This window comes from Cherax quadricarinatus, chromosome 30, assembly GCF_038502225.1.
Source record: "Cherax quadricarinatus isolate ZL_2023a chromosome 30, ASM3850222v1, whole genome shotgun sequence".
Taxonomy (NCBI): domain Eukaryota; kingdom Metazoa; phylum Arthropoda; class Malacostraca; order Decapoda; family Parastacidae; genus Cherax; species Cherax quadricarinatus.
This window is the reverse complement of record NC_091321.1, coordinates 16,707,738-16,727,824: the sequence shown is the minus strand read 5'-3', so window position 1 is coordinate 16,727,824 and position 20,087 is coordinate 16,707,738. Positions and strand designations below refer to the sequence as shown.

The window sequence follows — 20,087 nt, the reverse complement described above, 5'->3', positions numbered from 1 at the left end:
TTGGCTCTCATTATTGTAATTAACTCTACTAAGTTAATATTCTTAGACTAAATGTGTTGTATGTTTTTGCAAATGAAGATCAAGAAGTGATTCATGAGAGAAAGATTATTATTATGAAACGTAATAAAATTATAGGAACAGCTACAGGAAAAGATCACATGTAAGAACACAGAAGGATGTATAATATTATGACTGGTATGTAATATTAAGAAGTTGATGAGCAAGACATGTGCAACACTAGATATCTATTGATGAAACACAGTCTGCACTGTAGACTTCATCAGTTGAATGAATTATTATTATTATAATCAAAAAGAATCGCTAAGCCTCAAGGGCTATACAGCGCTGCAGGGTAGGAAAGGAAGCGAGGGTATTGGGCGGCAGAAGGGGGGAGGGGCGATCAGTAGGTTACAGAAAACAGCGGGGCAGGGGATAGTGCAGGGTAGAGGGTAGCAAGAGATCGAGGTAGAAAGGGCTGAAGGTAACATCAGAGTTTGTGAAGACAGTCAGTTGTTGTTGTCAAAAAGTCAATGAGAGAGTCCGGATGAAAGGTGGGTCCATCAGCGAGAAGGGAAGGTAAAGAGACAGCAGCGGAGTGAAGACGACGTTGGAGGTAAATTCTGCGTGCTCGTTGATAAAGTGGGCAGTCTAACAGAATGTGGCTGACCGATAATGGAACCTGACAATTCTCACAAAGAAGAGCAGGGCGCCTCTCCATGAGATATCCATGAGTAAGACGAGTATGGCCAATGTGGAGATGGGAGAGAGTAGTCTCCCAACCTCGGCACTGGTGACAAGAAGACGGCCAGTAACCTATACTCAGTTTAATAGATTGAAGTTTGTTACCGAGCAGGGTAGACCAACGTTGTTGCCAACGGGTGTGAAGGTGGGTAGCTATTGCAGCAAAATAGTCCGTAAATGGAACACCTCTGTATGAAACTGGTAGGTCATGTACTGCTGACCTCGCAGCAGTGTCTGCCTGTTCATTGCCCTGTACGTCAACATGACCAGGGACCCAACAAAAAACAATATCTTTATGCTTGGTAGAGATACGACGTAGCCAAAGTTTGATACGGAGGACTAAGGGGTGAGGTGTATCAAATTTCTGTATAGCCTGTAAAGCACTAAGAGAGTCTGAGACAACCACAAATGATGACACAGGCATAGATGCAATATGGATAAGTGCTGCAAGATTGGCATACAATTCAGCAGTAAAGATACTAGCCGAAGATAGTAAATGCCGTCGTACGATGCTGTCCGGAAACAATGCTGCGAATCCTACGCCGTCAGAAGACTTAGAGCCATCTGTGTACACTGCAATGGCATGAGAATGAGAGTGGAAGTGGTCAAGAAAAAGAGAGTGGGAAGCTACTGTAGACAGTTGGGCTTTCGAGCAAGGGAGTGAGAAAGAATAGACTCGAACAGCTGGAACTTCCCAGGGGGGTAGGGAAAAGTGATATGCTACATTAACATAGAAAGGTGGAAATTGAAGAGAAGACAAGAGTGAATGTAGGCGAAGAGAGAAGGGACGGAGCAAACAGGGGCGGCGAACAAATAAAGAATGTCTACTGATATCGGTGATCATTCTATAAATGGAAGGATTGCGGAGATCATGAGAGCGTACATAGTAGCGAAGGCAATGGGCATCACGGCGATTGGATAAGGATGGAACGTTCGCTTCTGCATAGAGGCTCTCAACAGGGAAAGAGCGAAAAGCACCAAGGCATAAACGTATTATTATTATAATCAAAAAGAAGCGCTAAGCCACAAGGGCTATACAGCGCTGCAGGGTAGGGAAGGAAGCAAGGGAATTGGATGGCAGGAGGGAGGGGGGATGATCAGCAGGTTACAGAAAACAGCGGGGCAGGGGATAGTACGGGGGTAGAGGGTAGCAAGAGATACAAGTAGAAAGGGCTGAAAGTATTAGAATTTGTGAAGTAAGTCAGTCGTTGTCAAAAAGTCAATAAGAGAGTCCGGATGAAAGGTGGGTCCATCAGCGAGAAGGGAAGGTAAAGAGAGAGCAGCGGGGCGAAGACGACGACAGAGGTAAATTCTGCGTGCTCGTTGATAAAGTGGGCAGTCCAACAGAATGTGGCTGACTGATAATGGAGCTTGGCAATTCTCACAGAGAGGAGCAAGACGCCTCTCCATGAGATATCCATGAGTAAGACGAGTATGGCCAATGCGAAGACGGGAGAGAGTAGTCTCCCAACCTCGACATTGGTGATAAGAAGACGGCCAGTAACCTATACTCGGTTTAATAGACTGAAGTTTGTTGCCGAGCATAGTAGACCAACGTTGTTGCCAACGGGTGTGAAGGTGGGAAGATATTACAGCAAAATAGTCCGTACATGGAATACCTCTGTAAGAAACTGGTAGGTCATGTACTGCTGACCGCGCAGCAGTGTCTGCCTGTTCATTGCCCTGTACGTCAACATGACCAGGGACCCAACAAAAAACAATATCTTTATGCTTAGTAAAGATGCGGCGTAGCCAAAGTTGGATACGGAGGACTAAGGGGTGAGGTGTATCAAATTTTTGTATAGCCTGTAAAGCACTAAGGGAGTCTGAGACAACCACAAATGATGACACAGGCATAGATGCAATACGGATAAGTGCTGTAAGGATGGCATATAATTCAGCAGTAAAAATACTAGCTGAAGATAGTAAATGCCCTTGTACGACGCTGTCCGGAAACACTGCTGCGAATCCTACGCCGTCAGAAGACTTAGAGCCATCTGTGTACACAGCAATGGCATGAGAATGAGAGTGAAAGTGGTCAAGAAAAAGAGAGCGGGAAGCGACCGTAGACAGTTGGGCTTTCGAGCAAGGGAGGGAGAAAGAACAGACTCGAACAGCTGGGACCTCCCAGGGGGGTAGGGAAAAGTGAGATGCTACATGTACATAGAAAGGTGGTAGTTGAAGAGAAGACAAGAGCGAATGAAGGCGAAGAGAGAAGGGACGGAGTAAGCAGGGGCGGCGAACAAATAAAGAATGTCTACTAATATCAGTGACCATTCTATAAATGGAAGGATTGTGGAGATCATGAGAGCGTACATAGTAGCGCAGGCAATGGGCATCACGGCGATCGGATAAGGATGGAACGTTCGCTTCTGCATAGAGGCTTTCGACAGGGGAAGAGCGAAAAGCACCAAGGCATAAACGTAATCCTTGGTGATGAATGGGGTTAAGGCTAGAGAGAGTAGCAGGAGATGCCGCTGAATAGATCTGGTCACCATAATCAAGTTTCGATAAAATAAGGGTGGAATGTAGGTGAAGGAGGGTTCGACGATCAGCTCCCCACGAAAGATGAGCAAGGGTTTTAAGAAGGTTCAGCCGGCTGTGACAAGTTGCCTTCAGAGAGGTAATGTGAGGTTTCCAGGATAACCTACGATCAAAGAGGAGGCCCAGAAACTTGACTGTATCACGTTCAGGGATACGTGAGCCATAGAGGTACAAAGGATGATCAGAGATGACAGAGCGTCTAGTGAAAGTGATTTGGTGGGTTTTAGTGCTGGAAAATTTAAACCCATGTGTGGTGGCCCAATTGGAAACACGGTCGACTGCATGCTGGAGAGAAACTGTAAGGAGGTGACAGTCAGCGCCTGCACAGGCAATAGCAAAGTCATCAACATAGAGTGATGACCAAATATTTGATGGAAGACTAGAGGCCAAATCATTAATAGCAAGGAGAAAAAGTGTTGTGCTCAGAACACATCCCTGGGGGACACCTTCAGCTTGGACAAAGTCCGGGGAGAGCACATTATTAACCCGAACACGGAAATGCCTGTCAGTTAAAAAGTTCTTAAGGAAGGATGGTAGATTGCCTCGAAGGCCTAAGGAGTGGGCTTGGGCTAAAATATTATACCTCCAAGTTGTGTCATATGCCTTCTCAAGGTCAAAAAATATGGCAATAACTGAGTGGTTATTCGCAAAGGCATTACGAACATACGTATCCAAGCGCAGTAAGGGGTCTATGGTAGAACGTCCCTTACGAAAGCCATATTGACGAGTGGAGAGACTGTTGTGTGTCTCTAAATACCACACTAAACGTCTATTTACTAGACGTTCCATTACTTTGCAAACTGCACTGGTAAGAGCAATGGGACGATAGTGGGAGGTTTCATGTCCCGTAGTGCCTGGTTTGCGGAAAGGGAGAACAATGGCGGATTTCCACAGCTGTGGAAGAACTCCTTGTGACCAAATAAGATTGTAAAGGTGTAATAGGACTGCAAGGGCTGACTGATGTAAATGTTGTAGCATACGAATATGAATGTCGTCGGGCCCAGCTGCCGATGATCGACAAGCTGAGAGTGTTGCCTCCAGTTCTTGAAGTGTAAAAGGCACATTATACTGTTCTTCTCTGAGAGAAGAAAAGTCCAAGGGTGCTAACTCTCTGGCAGACTTTGAGGAAAGAAATGAGGGGCATAGATGGAGTCCCTGAGAAATACGGACCAGATGATTGCCAATTTCATTGGCAACATCTAGTGGGTTTGCTATATCAACACCGGCAACCCGCAGAACAGGAGCCGGGTCAGGAGAATATTTACCACTCAGTTTTCGTACTTTTTTCCAGACTGCACTCATAGAGGAAGCAGAGGTGATGGTGGAGACATAATCTCGCCAGCAAGTGCGTTTAGCGTCACGGATGACACGGCGAGCGATCGCACGCTTCTGTTTAAAATCAAGGAGTCGCTCTGTGGTTCTATTGTACCGGTACCTGCCCCATGCAGCGCGTTTCAAACGTACTGCACGAGCACAAGCAGGAGACCACCAAGGCACGCATTTCTGAGAATGCCTGCCCGAAGTTTGGGGTATAGAATGAGAAGCTGCGGTGAAAACGGAGGACGAGAAGAGGTGTAAAAGCTCATCGATGGAGGACGAAGAAGGAACCTCTTTAAAAACAGTCAGGTGTGAGTAAAGGTTCCAATTTGCCCGATTAAATTGCCAGCGTGGGGTGCGAAGAGGTGGCGAATATGAAGGGGAAGTAAGAATGATTGGGAAATGATCACTGTCATGTAAGTCCGGGAGAACAGACCAAGTAAAGTCTAATGCGGCGGAGGAAGAGCAAACTGAGAGATCGATGCAAGAGAGAGTATGAGTCCGAGGATCAAAATGGGTGTGAGTACCTGTATTTAAAACATGGAGGGGGTGGGTGGCAAGAAAAGCCTCTAACTGAATTCCACGGGAATCACAGTGAGACCCTCCCCAGAGGAAATGGTGGGCATTAAAATCACCAAGTAACAGAATCGGTGGCGGTAATGACGAAACAAGGAAGGCAAAATCCGGAATAGATAATGCCCGAGAAGGAGAGAGATATAAAGAACAGAGCGTATACCACCTATGTAAGTGGATACGGGCTGCTGTGTAATGCAGCGAAGTATGAACAAATAGCTGATGGTACGGAATATCAGTGCGGAGAAGAAGGGCACTTTCATTAAAGGTCCCATCAGGAAAAGGATCTGAAGAATACAATAAATTATAGCCTGAGATGTGAGAAATAACAGCAGAGTGTAATTTTGGTTCCTGTAAGCAAACACCAACAGGGGCAAACTGGGAGAGTAACATCTGAAGCTCACCCCGATTACCCCTGAGGCCGCGTATATTCCACTGTAAAAAGGCCATGATTGGCAATGATAAAGATACTTGAAATCCGCAGGTAAGGGTTCCTACGGACTAGAAGGGTTAGAAAAGTCCACATGCGGAGGCAGTGGAAAATGTTCAAGCAGCGAAGGAACGGTGCGCTGTGAAGAAAGGAGTTGCGCAGATGGAGCAGAGGAGAGAGGAAGAGCGGAAGGTGGATCAGTGTCCATTGATGGTTTGGTCTCTGCAATATATTCAGAGATTGCTTCAAGTGTTTCGGAATTCAGAGATGTCGTATGGGAGACAATATTGGGAATGGTAGGGGGAGGATGAGTAAAGATTGGAACTGTATTGGACTGTACCAAGGTAGGGGGGGGCGAAAGGGTGGAGGGAACTGGAGAAGCGTGGCAGGGGACAGAAGAGACAGGAACCTGGGAGGTGGCAGAAGAGGAAGAAACTTGGGAGGGAACAGGGGAGGAAGGTACATTACGAGGAGGAGGGTGAACCTCTGCACTTGTAACTGAGCCAGTGAGAGGGGAAGAACTAGGGACAGAGACAGGGAGGGTAAAATGAGGAGGTGGAAGATGGGTAGGAGGTGTTACCGGACCTTTTTTTGACTTTTGAGAAGTAGAGGGACGATTGGGAAGAGGTGTCGTACGAGGTCTCGTCGATACTGAGGCTTGTAAGAGAGAACTCGAAGAAGCGAGATTAGACTGAGGCGTTGAAGTAGGGACGTCTGAGCCGAGGACAGCAAAAGGATTAGATACAGGAGTGATTATGGGAGAGGTAACCACAGAGGTGGGTGTAGAAGATGGGATACCAGAAGTGGGGGGACGTTTTGAAACACGGGAATAAGAAACACGTGGGAGTCTCCCTTGGAGGCGGAGATGAGAAACTGCCATGGCATAAGGGAGACCTTCTGTCTCTTTGAGGTAACGGATTTCCCGCTCGTTTAAATAGACCTGACAACGGCGAGAGTACGAAGGGTGAGCCTCATGACAGTTAAGGCAAGAGGGAGATCGATTGCAAGACGTATTAGAATGGTCATCGGCACCACAGACTGGGCATTCGGCGATAGATCTGCAATATTTCGCTGGATGGCCAAATCGCCAGCAATTTCTACACTGTTGTGGTGTAGGGATCACCTTTCGAACTTGTAACCGATGTCCTGCTATATAAACGGAGGATGGGAGTTCTCGGCTGTCAAAAGTTAAACGAGCCACATTGCTAGGGTATCGTCTCCGCCCACGGGCAGGAAGAACGTAAGTGTCTACCTTGAGGATTGGGAGATCTTGGAGTTCCAGCTGTTCTAGAATGTCGGTGCCACATGTCTGGAAATTTTGTTGAACTATGGTATGGGGCAGAATAACGGTACCACTACAAGAATTGAGGGAATGATGTTTTTCAAGGGTGACAGGAACAGTATCTATATGGGTAAGACGAGAGAGCTCACGAGCCTGGGTAGCATTCTGTACGGTAATGATGCGCGTACCGCTCTTAAGAGCATGAAAAGAAATATCTTTACCAACATGGCGTAGGAGTGCCTTGCCAATACTATGGTCAGAAAGATAGGCAGTAGAGGAAGTTGGTCGTAAAGTGAAGAATTTAGTCCACTGTTCAGTCTGAAACTGAGCGTGGAAAGGTAGTGAAGGACGTGTCGATCGTTTCTGAGAAGAACGAGAAGGTGAAGGTGGAGAAGTATCATCAGCAGGTAATTGTCGTTGACGTTTAGGCGTGGGACCAGAGTTGGTCCGACGTGGAACGGGTCGGCGATTTGAAAATTGCCGCACCGTAGAGGGAGAGGCCGGAAGCATAGTCAGAGGAGAGCGAAGGTCTGATAAATCGAAGGAGTCAGTCGAGGCCTCAGTACCTGAAGCGGGTGAGGAAACAGCACCGGCAATAGGTACAGAGGCATGAGGAATGTCTGAAGAGTGGTCCAAAGACGAGGCGGGGTCAGAACGGGGTGCGGTATCAAGAAGGGGCCCGGGGGTACCAGGTTCATGGACTAGGGCTGCCATGGTTAGGTTACTTCTTTCTTTTTGTTTTTAAGAAAAAAAAAGAAAGAAAAGAAAATAAAAATAAAAAAAAGAAAAAAAAAGGGGGGACCGGGGAGGGATAGTTCCTAGGAGGGATGAAAGGGCCAGAAATCTCCCTCCGCGCCCAAGAGGACTCGACACCGCTAGTAGCGCAGATGCAGCATGGAACCCGTGCCATACCCTACCCTTCATGCCAGTAAACCAGCAATCTGGGATAGCAACCTCACATCTGCCGAGCTACCTCGGTGGACAAAAGAGAGGGCGGCCGGATATCCGCCACAAAGCATACCTCCTTCAACCACCACCCCCGGAATCCGAAAGGTGGCTTCCAGAGCTACACCCGTCGCCCAAAAGACACCCAAAGCTACTCCGGGATACCGGAGAGGGATCGGGACATCCCTAGGCAATCCAGATTCCACGGCAAACTACGCCACCGCCAAGAAACCTCAACGGAATGGGATGGACCCCGGTGTCCTTTCTCCTACCTAGGAACTAGCGCGCCTGTGGGAGAAATCCCAAAGGACAAAAAGAGGAAGGGCAAAAGGGAGGAGTGGGGAGGAGGAGGAGGAAAGGAAAAAGGGGAGGATGGGGAGGATGGGATAGGGGAGGGGAGATTGGGGGGTAATTAGGTTCGGTCTGAGGAAGAAGACCGATAGGTCTAATTCCTCAGACCAAGAGCCTCTTCACCACGCCAAGGAGCCCCCCTTGAAGAGGGGCATAAACGTAATCCTTGGTGATGAATAGGGTTGAGGCTAGATAGAGTAGCAGGAGAGGCAGCTAAATAGATCTGGTCACCATAGTCAAGTTTCAATAAAATGAGGGTGGAATGTAGGCGAAGGAGAGTTCGACGATCAGCTCCCCATGAAAGATGAGCAAGGGTTTTAAGAAGATTCAGCCGGCTGTGACAAGTTGTCTTCAGAGAGGTAATGCGAGGTTTCCAGGATATTATTATTATAATCAAAAAGAAGCGCTAAGCCACAAGGGCTATACAGCGCTGGTTTCCAGGATAACCTACAGTCAAAGAGGAGGCCTAGAAACCTGACTGTATCACGTTCAGGGATAAGGGTGCCATAGAGGTATAAAGGATGATCGGAGATGACAGAGTGTCTAGTGAAAGTAATTTGGTGAGTTTTGGTACTGGAAATTTTAAACCCATGCATGGTGGCCCAATTGGAAACACGGTCGACCGCATGCTGGAGAGAAACTGTAATGAGGTGACAGTCAGCGCCTGCACAGGCAATAGCGAAGTCATCAACATAGAGTGATGACCAAATATTGGATGGAAGACTAGAGGTCAAATCATTTATAGCAAGGAGAAAAAGTGTTACGCTCAGAACACATCCCTGGGGGACACCTTCAGCTTGGATAAAGTCCGGGGAGAGCACATTATTAACCCGAACACGGAAATGTCTGTCAGTTAAAAAGTTCTTAAGGAAGGATGGTAGATTGTAGATTGCCTCGAAGGCCTAAGGAGTGGGCTTGGGCCAAAATATTATATCTCCAAGTTGTGTCATATGCCTTCTCAAGGTCAAAAAATATGGCAATAACCGAGTGGTTATTCGCAAAGGCATTACGAACATACGTATCCAAGCGTAGTAAGGGGTCTATGGTAGAACGACCCTTACGAAAGCCATATTGACGAGTGGAGAGACTGTTGTGTGTCTCTAAATAACATACTAAACGTCTATTTACCAGGCGTTCCATCACTTTGCAAACTGCACTGGTAAGAGCAATGGGACGATAGTGGGAGGCTTCATGTCCCGTAGTACCCAGTTTGCAGAAAGGGAGAACAATGGCAGATTTCCACAGCTGTGGAAGAACTCCTTGTGACCAAATAAGATTGAAAAGGCGTAATAAGACTGCAAGGGCTGACTGATGAAAATGTTGTAGCATATGAATATGAATGTCGTCGGGCCCAGCTGCCGATGATCGGCAAGCTGAGAGTGTTGCCTCCAGCTCCTGAAGTGTAAAAAGCACATTATACTGTTCTTCTCAGAGAGAAGAAAAGTCCAAGGGTGATAACTCTCTGGCAGACTTTGAGGAAAGAAACGAGGGGCATAGATGGAGCCCCTGAGAAATACAGACCAGATGATTAACAATTTCATTGGCAACATCTAGTGGGTTTGCTATATCAACACCGGCAACCCGCAGAACAGGAGCCGGGTCAGGAGAATATTTACCACTTAGTTTTCGTACTTTTTTTTCCAGACTGCATTCAAAGAGGAAGCAGAGGTGATGGTGGAGACATAATCTCGCCAGCAAGTGCATTTAATGTCACAGATGACACGGTAAGCGATCGCACGCTTCTGCTTAAAATCAAGAAGTCTCTCCTTGGTTCTATTGTACTGGTACCTGCCCCACGCAGTGCGTTTCAAACGTACTGCATCAGCACAAGCAGGAGACCACCAAGGCACACATTTCTGAGAATGCCTGCCCGAAGTTTGGGGTATAGAGTGAGAAGCTGCGGTTAAAATGGAGGACGAGAAGAGGTGTAAAAGCTCATCAATGGAGGACGAAGAAGGAACCTCACTAAAAACAGTTAGTTGTGAGTAAAGGTTCCAATTTGCCTGATCAAATTGCCAGCATGGGTTACGAAGAGGTGGTGAATATGAAGGGGAAGTAAGAATGATTGGGAAATGATCGCTGTCATGTAAATCCGGGAGAACAGAAAAGGTGAAGTCTAATGCGGCGGGGGAAGAGCAGATTGAGAGATAGATGCAAGAGAGAGTGAGTCCAAGGATCAAAATGGGTGTGAGCACCTGTATTTAAAACATGGAGGGGGAGGGTAGCAAGAAAAGCCTCAAACTGAATGCCACTGGAATCACAGTGAGATCCCCCCAGAGGAAATGATGGGCATTAAAATCGCCAAGTAACAGAAGTGGTGGCGGTAATGACGAAACAAGAAAGGCAATATCTGGGATAGATAATGCCCGAGAAGGAGAGAGATACAAAGAACAGAGTGTATACCACCTATGCAAGTGGATACGGGCTGCTGTGTAATGCAGCGAAGTACGAACAAATAGCTGATGGTACGGAATATCAGTGCGTAGAAGAAGGGCACTTTCATTAAGGTAGGGTAAGTCAAGCTCCCGCTATTCCCGCCTTTTTCCCCCCACCCCGAAAGTGATAGTTTGACTGCCGGCTGCTTGTTAAGGTAGGGTCAGTCTAGCTCCCGCTATCCCTTCCCCTCCTCCTCCCCCCCCCCCCCCGGAAAGGTGACGTGTGGGGCTCTGGTCCAAACAGTTATCACCAGACTCACAACTCCCAGCACTACTGTAAGTACATGCCTGCCTTATATTCTAGTGGATTTATGGGTTGAAAGCTTCACTTTTGACCAATAATAAACTTAGTCTTTTCAGCCTTGCTCTATGTTGACTTTTGTAATAATCACCACATCTTTTAGGTATTGTACTTATCATGGAGAGTGATTATTTAACCCTTTCAGGGTCCAAGGCCCAAATCTGGAGTCACGCACCAGTGTCCAAGAATTTTCAAAAAAAAAATTTGTTATTTTTTCTTATGAAATCGTAGAGAATCTTTTTGTGAAGGTAATAAAACAAAAAGTACGAAATTTGGTGGAAAATTGACGAAATTATGCTCTCGCGGATATTTTATGTGTCAGCGATATTTACGAATCGGCGATTTTGCCGACTTTGACTCCCATTTTAGGCCAATTACATTATTCCAATCAACCAAATTCTTAGCTATTTCACTAGTATTACTTCTATTCTATCGATTGAGCACAAGAAATCGCCAAGTCAACTGTTTCAACTACAAAATAAAGTGATCGGAAATTGTTAATTTGGCCAATTTAACACAAAGTTTAAAATATTCCAATTTCAAAATAGGGTCCAGAATGAACAATGTAGGCATTCCTGGCACTAAACTAACATTTCCTCTGTTCATTAGTTATGTTTTGAGGCTTTACAAATAAATTCCATTTTGATTTTTTATTCACATAATGAATTTTTATTCACACCAAAAAATAGAAGATTTACTGTTATGCAATACTGTAATAATTGTATAAATATCATCACCATATTTGTGAATGTATATTAGACCCACCAGCTGACGTGTATTAGACGTGTGAGGTCGTTTGTTTACTCTTGAATATCGGCAAAAATTTAACATTTCTGCTACTTTGAGCTCAGTTTCAAGCCATTTCCAGTGCTAAAACCAATCAAAATCATCTCTATTTCTGTAATATGTCTTCCATTCTATCAAATGAGACCAAGAAATCGCAAATACAACTATAAAAAACATACGAAAAAACACTGCAAAGTTGCTGTTTTAATCGAAAAATCATGATTTCATTTTTTTTCTCTCATTATACACAGTGTGCTGGAGGATCTGTTTTATGTGGTGCACACATACCACATAGATGTATTCTCTCATATCTAGGCCCAAATGTACCACTCACAGTTTATCAGTGAGAGCTGAGCTCATGGCGTAGATCTACGGTTTGGACCCTGAACGTAAAGCCGTAGATCTACGGGACGGACCCTGAAAGGGTTAAGCAGTGGGTAACCTGTCTATCTTTTCAGCTTGGATGACAGAGAGGGTCACCTGTCAATCAACGAGAAGAACTGGTGGAGATGGACTAACGTCCTGAGACTTCCCCTTTTTGGATTTAATTACCTGTGCACCTGTATGAAATTGCAGGACGTAATCCCTCATCATTGCAGCGGTAAAGAACGTGTGACCCCCCCCCCATCATCAGCAACGGCTACGATTTCAACAACACAGTGTCACCAACACCAGACACCCCTATATATATATTAGTGTTGAATTCGGTTATCACTTATATTTTTCATTTTTCATTTTCTTTAATGTAGGATTAATATTTCATATTTAAGTGTTTTATATTTTCTATATAATAAAGTGTTTATGTTTGTCTGTTATTATTTCTTTTTCTATTCATTAATTTTCCTGAGGAGGAGCCAGCCTTGGTAATACTGTCTGAAGTTATTACAGGGCTGAGTAAGCCTTCACACCTGTGATGATGAATGGGTAATGAGAAGCTGAAGAATATAGGTGGTCATCAAAGTCTAGTTTAGACAAGATGACAGTGGAAAAAAAGTGCATCTATCAGCCTCCCAGGGTAGGCAGGCTTGGGTTTTAAGGAGTTTCACGAAGCTTTAACATGCAGTTTTCAGGGAGATTACGAGACTTCCAAGACATTCAGTGATCAAACAGAAGACCAAGAAATCTGATCATATCCAGTTCAGGGATACAAAAACTACACAGGTACAGAACAGTCTTGACTTACAACAGGGCATCTTTTGAAAGTAAGCTGATGTGTTGTAGTAGCAAAATTTATACCCACAAGAGGTGGCCCAGTGGGAAGCATGATCATTAGCATTCTGGAGAGGGTGCTACATGCTGATAGTCAGCGCCTACATGTGCTACATGTCGTTGGCATAAAGAGATGATCAAATAAATAAAATAACATAATACTTTACCTCCTAGCTTTTGACCAAGGTTCTGTCTAGGAGCTGTAAGGTATCAAGCTCTATTTCCACCCCCTGTAATTATTTACATGCTCTAGTCATCTGAGACCTTTATTGCTCCAGTCATTAATGTGTATAACTCATTTAATAATACATAAACCTCCCCATCCTTGGACTAAACCTAAATATCAATTTAAGCACTAAATCCAAAAGGGATTTAGTGCCTCCCATTATCCAGGTGCTACATGAATTCTCAACAGTTGTTCCTTTATGCCAGAGGGGCTCCTGATCCAATGAATTGAACCTGTCCTTCCTTGGACTGAACCTGACTGTCTCCCATTCCCCAGGTGCTGTTTGAGCCCTACAAATTTAATGCTTTTCCTTAAATATAACAGTAATCATAACTGGCATGATGCTAGTCTTGAAATCATAAACGAATTGAAAATACATAAAAGGTTCGCAAATAGATATATCGAAGCTACACTATGTCATGTAAGCCTGTTGAAAGTTAGAGGCAGGATTAAGGCAAACAAATAAATAAATAAATGAAAGTAAAAGAAAGTTGTGTTATTATACTGCTTTAAATTCTCTCTGGAATACACTTTTAACTTGGCTTCCAAATTTGAGAGATTACATATTATTTTACCCACGAACAAAACAGCATCAAATAGATTAAACTCTGGCGTTCATTTACATTTTTACACAAGTGTTGGTAATCTAATTTTCATCCAGTAATCTCTCTATTTTTTTTCTAAAGCATAAAACACAATAGCCATTTTTTCATGTTCTACAGATTTTCAAGTTTGTTTCAAATACATATTAGGCTTAAGTAATGTCTATATCTTATATGGTTGAAGTATTTGTAGGAATATGCACTATAAAATTTATATACAGCCTCTCCTCACTTAGCAACGTACTCATTTACCGATGCCTCGGACTTACGACAGGCTCTGACTAGTATTCATACCTAAATAATGTATATTAGGGCTGATATCCTCTACAGTATTCTGTTTATTTCAATATACAATGGACCCTCAGTTAATGATGCCATCGGATAGCGATACTTTTTGTGTCAAAATATTGGCTTGGTTACCGAACAAGAACTCGGTTAAGGACATTCGTCCTGAACATGTCCACTCAGGCAACCACTCCATGTATCCATGTACAGCCAGTGTGCCATTATTTACAAGCCAGTGAGGACAATTCCACGCATACATGTGATATATTTTATATTATTCCATTGTTTTTAGTGCTTGTAACTGCTAAATAAGCCACCATGGGCCCAAAGAAAGCTTCTAGTGCCAGCCCTGTGGTAAAGAAGGAAAGAAACACAATAGAATTCAAGAAAAACTCGTAGCAAAGTACCAAAGTGGAGGAGGAAGAGAGAGGGAAGAATGTGCCTTCTGCAGTGATTCAGTGATTCTACGACATGTATGATACTAAAGCAGCAGGTATCGATAAAGGCTATAGTGCCAGCCAGTGATAAAATGTAGAATTAACATTGTAGCAAGTAAGTTAAGCGAGTAAGTGAAAGAAAAACAACACGAAAGTAATTCTCCAATGTTGTTGGATGTGTACAGGGCCAATGAACATAAACCGCCCTGCTACCTTCCACCACCCTAAACCTCTGCCAGCATCTCCATCAAACTAACGAATTAAACTAACATCTCCTCCAAGGCAAGTGTAAATATAAGTGTGAGTATAAAAGTAAATATGTGTAAATATAAAAGGACCCCAATGGAAATAAGTCACTCTGACTTTTTTGGGTTATCCTAGATACTTTACACACATGCTGCTATGTATGATAATCTATGTATGTAACTGTATTTATGTATACCTGAATAAACTTATTTATAAATGAAATGTAAATATTTTTTAGTTATAAATTAAAATGTAAATCTTTCTTATTTATAAATTACATACATTGTTTAAGTGTGAATAATGGTGGTGGGTTCTGCTGCCACCTCCACCACCACTAATATGTACAGCTTCTCTCAGTGGCCTTTATAAGCCAAACAACAACACATCCATCACTTTACTCCTCACATACATTGTGACATATTTTATTCATTCTAGAGTACATATCATGTTTCTATGTTTTTAATATTGTTTATTATGTCATATTAGATGAATTGTGATAGATAAATAAACCATAGAGATGATATTAGTGTCATATTGAAACATAATAAACTTGCCTTTCTCTCGCCTCCTGTCTTCCATACACCAACAAGAGTCAATAAAGGTAAGTGTGATGTTAAACGTTCATTTATCCATTTTATTAGTGCTTTATATTGTATTTGTCATTGTTTTCTGTATCTCTATATTTAATCTTTAAAAAAAAAGATTTTTTGTTAATACTTTTGGGTGTCTGAAACGGATTAATTGGATTTTCATCATTTCTTATGGGGAAAATTAATTGGGATAACGATAAAATCGGCTAAGGACAAGCTCTCTGGAACGGATTAATATCGTTAACTGAGGGTCCACTGTACAGTACACTACTGTATAAACATTTAAAAATATACCAGAAATGTTATAAATCGTGCAAAGATGACATTAAAACAATATCAAAGATGGTTGACACAAACTCACTGCCATTATAGTATGCTCCTTGTATAGCAACAAATTCATTTAATGACGTGGTCTCAGGAACGGAACTCCGTCGTTAAATGAGGAGAGGCTGTACATATATACAGTATGTATTGACTTTTTAAACAGGTTACTAATAGATTTCTTCTAGGTAGTTGAGAGTATCTTCTTATCTGCAAAAAACTACATAAAGAAAGGTTATAAATAACTAATATTATAAAAAATAACTATTTAGTATATTCAGAAATCTGTAATTAATCAATTTTTTTTATCAACTTTAATGTGGTTTTCAAATACATTATATTGTATTGTCTTATCATACTGCCAGGATAGATGAAAAATGCAAATAGGAATGTTTGAATACCTTCCTCAGTAAGCTAAATGCTTGACCAAACTTGGTACATGGTTGCACATGCTTGGATATCCATTCTGGCAGTGCCTGTATGGATGATGGGCGACAGTACCGATGATCTAATAAAAGGATGCTGGCATAGTCATTCCTGAAGGAAATTTTACACAGAGTGTATCACTTAAGAGCAACGCTGAAGGGCAAAGTACCAATACTAAAACCTGTTTTTACTACAGGACTTCCATTTTTAACTCACAGTACACTTCTTGACAAATATTGGTCATACTACTACTTATCCCTTCTTTCCTCTACAAATTTTACACCCACAACCATTTTTCCTATGCTAAGTCTGAGCTATTCCTAAGAGTACTCATGCACACAATGCCTATTGGTTGATAACCTCACCACCCCTCTTAAAATTTTCTCTAGACCTTGTAAATAAATCATGATCTTCTCAGTACAGTAATGTGATCAGTAAGTACAATAAATGCCAAATGAGAATGTTACTGAAAATTCATCATGAAAAAATTGTTTGGTACTTGGAACCTATTTTCTATACCTAATTTCAGTTAATTTTTTCCAAGGTGGTTTACCCAATATTTTACATTCAATATAAAAGAGCCACTGCCCTAACGGCTTGGTCCCAGATCAAACCCTTGTTTTTAGATACGAGATTTTAAATGGGCCCCTCAAGAGATGAAAAATTCTTGATATGAAGAACTGAGCTGGCTGTATTCTTCCCTTTCCATGGATTAAATTTGAATACCATCTCACAACTCATTACACAACAAAAATATACTGCTACTGAAAGTTCAAACCAGTATTGTATCACCATACATACCTGTGACGGATAGCTCGGCCTATAGACTGATTCACTGCCTTAAAGCATAGGTTTTCGTAGAAGATGGAGCCAGCAGACTTTCCATCAGGCCCTGAAGACTATTTCAGAATTAATACTTCAATATTATCATCATCATTTAGAAAAATATTAAACACTAATACTATACGTATAGCATGACTTTCAACATTACAGTATTTATTCAGATGAAATATTAAATAATTGTATACAGTACTTCCTCATTAAAAACTTATTTTTTTTGTATGTATAGCACTTTCTTTTATTCAGGAAAGTAAGCATGATCAGTTTTCAACACACTCATGGGCTATTTTAGCTTACAATGCACCTTCATGTTTTATAATTTTTAGTTTTTCATCTAATGTTAACCATTTATGCTTACTAGAATGCTCAGTGTCATTGCAATTCTTCTTTCCACTCATATTTGCATATAAAAGGGGTACCAGTACTTTATATAATAAAGAAAAAAATTGTATATACGTATGCACTGTATAAGACTACACAATTTCATGGCTTGGAGTCTGGAGTGATGCTGATGTTCACATCGCACTAGTCCAGTATGTACATAGCAGAAGTCCAATATTGGTGCGTAATGCAGTTAAATAAAAATTCAGGAGGATTCTTGCTAAGACTTCAGAGATGGTGAAGCTGCCTTTGTTTTATTTAATTGTATTCGAAACAGCGATTAGTGCTGACTCGAGGCACTTGCGTCTGAGGAAATTAGTTTCTTGATCACTAATTGGGCGTCCCTGAATTTCATGAGATGATTGGAGGAATTTCGGTGTTGTACACAGGTGCTGTTCAAGTTATCGTTCCTACATGCATAAATGTGTTCATTGAGGCGGGTGTCGAGGTTTCTTGCTGTTTCACCTACATAAATCTTGTCGCAGTCTCCACAGGGTATAGTGTAAACTCCTGCATTGACTGGTTCGTGGTGCTTTGATTTTGTCCTGGTTAGATCCTTTATTGAAGTGCTGGAAGCAATGGCGACTCTGGTGTTAGCTTGTGAAAGTACTTTACCAGTCAATGCAGGAGTCTACACTATACCCTGTGGAAGCTGCGACAAGATTTATGTAGGTGAAACAGCAAGAAACCTCGACACCCGCCTCAATGAACACATTTACGCATGTAGGAACGATAACTTGAACAATGCCTGTGTACAACACCAAAATTCATCCAATCATCTCATGAAATTCAGGGATGCCCAATTAGTGATCAAAGAAACTAATTTCCACAGACGCAAGTGCCTCGAGTCAGCACTAATCGCAGTTTCGAATACAATTAAACAAAACAAAGGCAGCTTCACCATCTCTGAAGTCTTAGCAAGAATCCTCCTGAAAATAGTAAACCCTGCCATCACATAGTCTCTCCTGTTAATACTACACAGAGCACATTACAGAGAGTGAACACTGAAACAGGCCTTCTCTATTCAGTCTATATTTGTCTAACCTATTTTTATGTTACCCAAGTAATAGCTTTTATATCCTTTCACTCATGTACGAGTTAATTGCTCTACCCTACTGTATTACTACTATTACTACTACAACTTATGTCACTACTACTACTACTACCACTAGTATTGCACCTCACTCTGAGCCTATATATACCCTCTGTGTCCATGTACTGTTTGTAACAGCTTGACAAAGCTCCTGGAGAGCAAAACGTTGCCACAATAAAATGTCACATTAGTTGCACTTGTGTCCTTTTACTTTACATATTGTTGGTAATTCTACCAACATTATTACAAGGTATTACTGTATTCTGTATGCCCTCCATGGGTTTAGTGCTTCTCCATAAATATGATGGTAATTATCACCTGTATTAAGTTCTTTCTAACTTCTAGAACCCTAACCAATATAAAAGTGTAAAATATAAACTTACCACATGTTTATTGAGAAAAAGCATCTTTTCCTTAAGTTCTGGAGACTGTGTGTTTGGGTAAGGAAGTCCGACCATAACCACACATCGTCCCAGGCCATCACTGAAGTTAATGCCTTCACTCATCTTCCCACCTGCACAATTATATTTTACACATTATGATAAATATATAGAAGTGATAATGGCCATATCAAGTTGCATTCCAATATTTCCACTTGCCCATATTTTTGAGCCAAATACTGTAATGCAATAATATTTGCTTAATAGATTTATTGTAAGTGTGAATTCTGGAAAAATTACAGTACCATACATAATCTTTGATAAGTCTACAAGTTGGGCAGTTTCACTGATGGCTACCAACTAATCATATGGCCATGTTATATTTTAAGTAATAACTGCTTGTTCTTGATAGATATTACAGTGCAGTACATACAAGGAAAAAGGACAATCATGAGATGAAGGGAAGATTAAAAAGATTGAGAGATATGCTTGTGACATTCCTTCATTAATTTTAAAATCTCTAATAATTGTAATAATAATAACAATAATTCTCCATAGGAAAGTGGAACAGAATTCTTCATTTGTAAGCCATGCACGTCGTAAAAGGCAACTAAAATGCCCGGAGCAAAGGGCTAGTAACCCCTTCTCCTGTATACTTTACTAAAGTTAAAAAGAGAAACTTTTGTTTTTCTTTTTGGGCCACCCTGCTTCGGTGGGATACGGCCAGTTTGTTGAAAAAAAAAAAAAAAAAACAATAATAATGTAATACATTAAGCACTTCTAATAATTGTAGCACTTGCTACAGTACTTCTTTATAATTCATTCCAATGAACAATCACTCTGTTGCAAAGAAGAATATTCTATTATTCCTTCTACTCCAACTTTTTTTCAATTTACAACTTTTGCCATACATGCACGCATGAACATATACATACTGCACATACATACTTTCCACGTATACTCACCTATATGTGGTTGAGCCTCAGTTCACTGGCTGTAACTGAGTTTCTCGCCTGATCTATTCTTAAAGCTATGTATAAATCCTACCTTTACCACTTTACTATCCAGATTGTTCCATTTCCTGACCACCCTGAGAATAAAGAAATATTTCCTAACATCTTTGTAACTCATCTTTGTTTTTAACTTACAGGTGTGCCATCATTTTCATGTTTCCCATTTCTCAAAAAGTTTGTACCTATCAATTCCTCTGAGGATTTTATACACTGTTATGTCACCCCTGGTCCTTCTGTCTTTAAATATCAAGTCTAGTGCCTTAAGTCTCTCCTCATGGCTCATACTCCTTAGCTCCTGAACAAGACTCATTGGCAATCTCTCCCCTTTTTTTG

At 41.9% G+C, this 20,087-nt stretch overlaps 1 protein-coding gene across 6 annotated transcripts in view; it reads right to left on the bottom strand.

Moving 5' to 3' along the window:
- Positions 1-10,904: 10,904 nt before the first annotated feature.
- Positions 10,905-20,087, bottom strand: part of LOC128692690 (ATP-dependent DNA helicase DDX11) — a 38,437-nt gene continuing 29,254 nt past the window's right edge. For 5 of the 6 annotated variants that reach the window (XM_053781988.2, XM_070089953.1, XM_053781989.2 and 2 more), the window contains 4 exons: positions 18,745-18,875; positions 16,849-16,946; positions 16,023-16,158; positions 10,905-15,841 (listed from right to left, as the gene is read on the bottom strand). In XM_053781988.2, coding sequence (XP_053637963.1) covers positions 15,806-15,841; positions 16,023-16,158; positions 16,849-16,946; positions 18,745-18,875 — 401 coding nt within the window. In that variant the 3' untranslated portion in view covers positions 10,905-15,805. Of the gene's footprint in view, positions 15,842-16,022; positions 16,159-16,848; positions 16,947-18,744; positions 18,876-20,087 lie in introns of those variants that run through there. The other variant, XM_070089955.1, reaches the window with a different exon arrangement.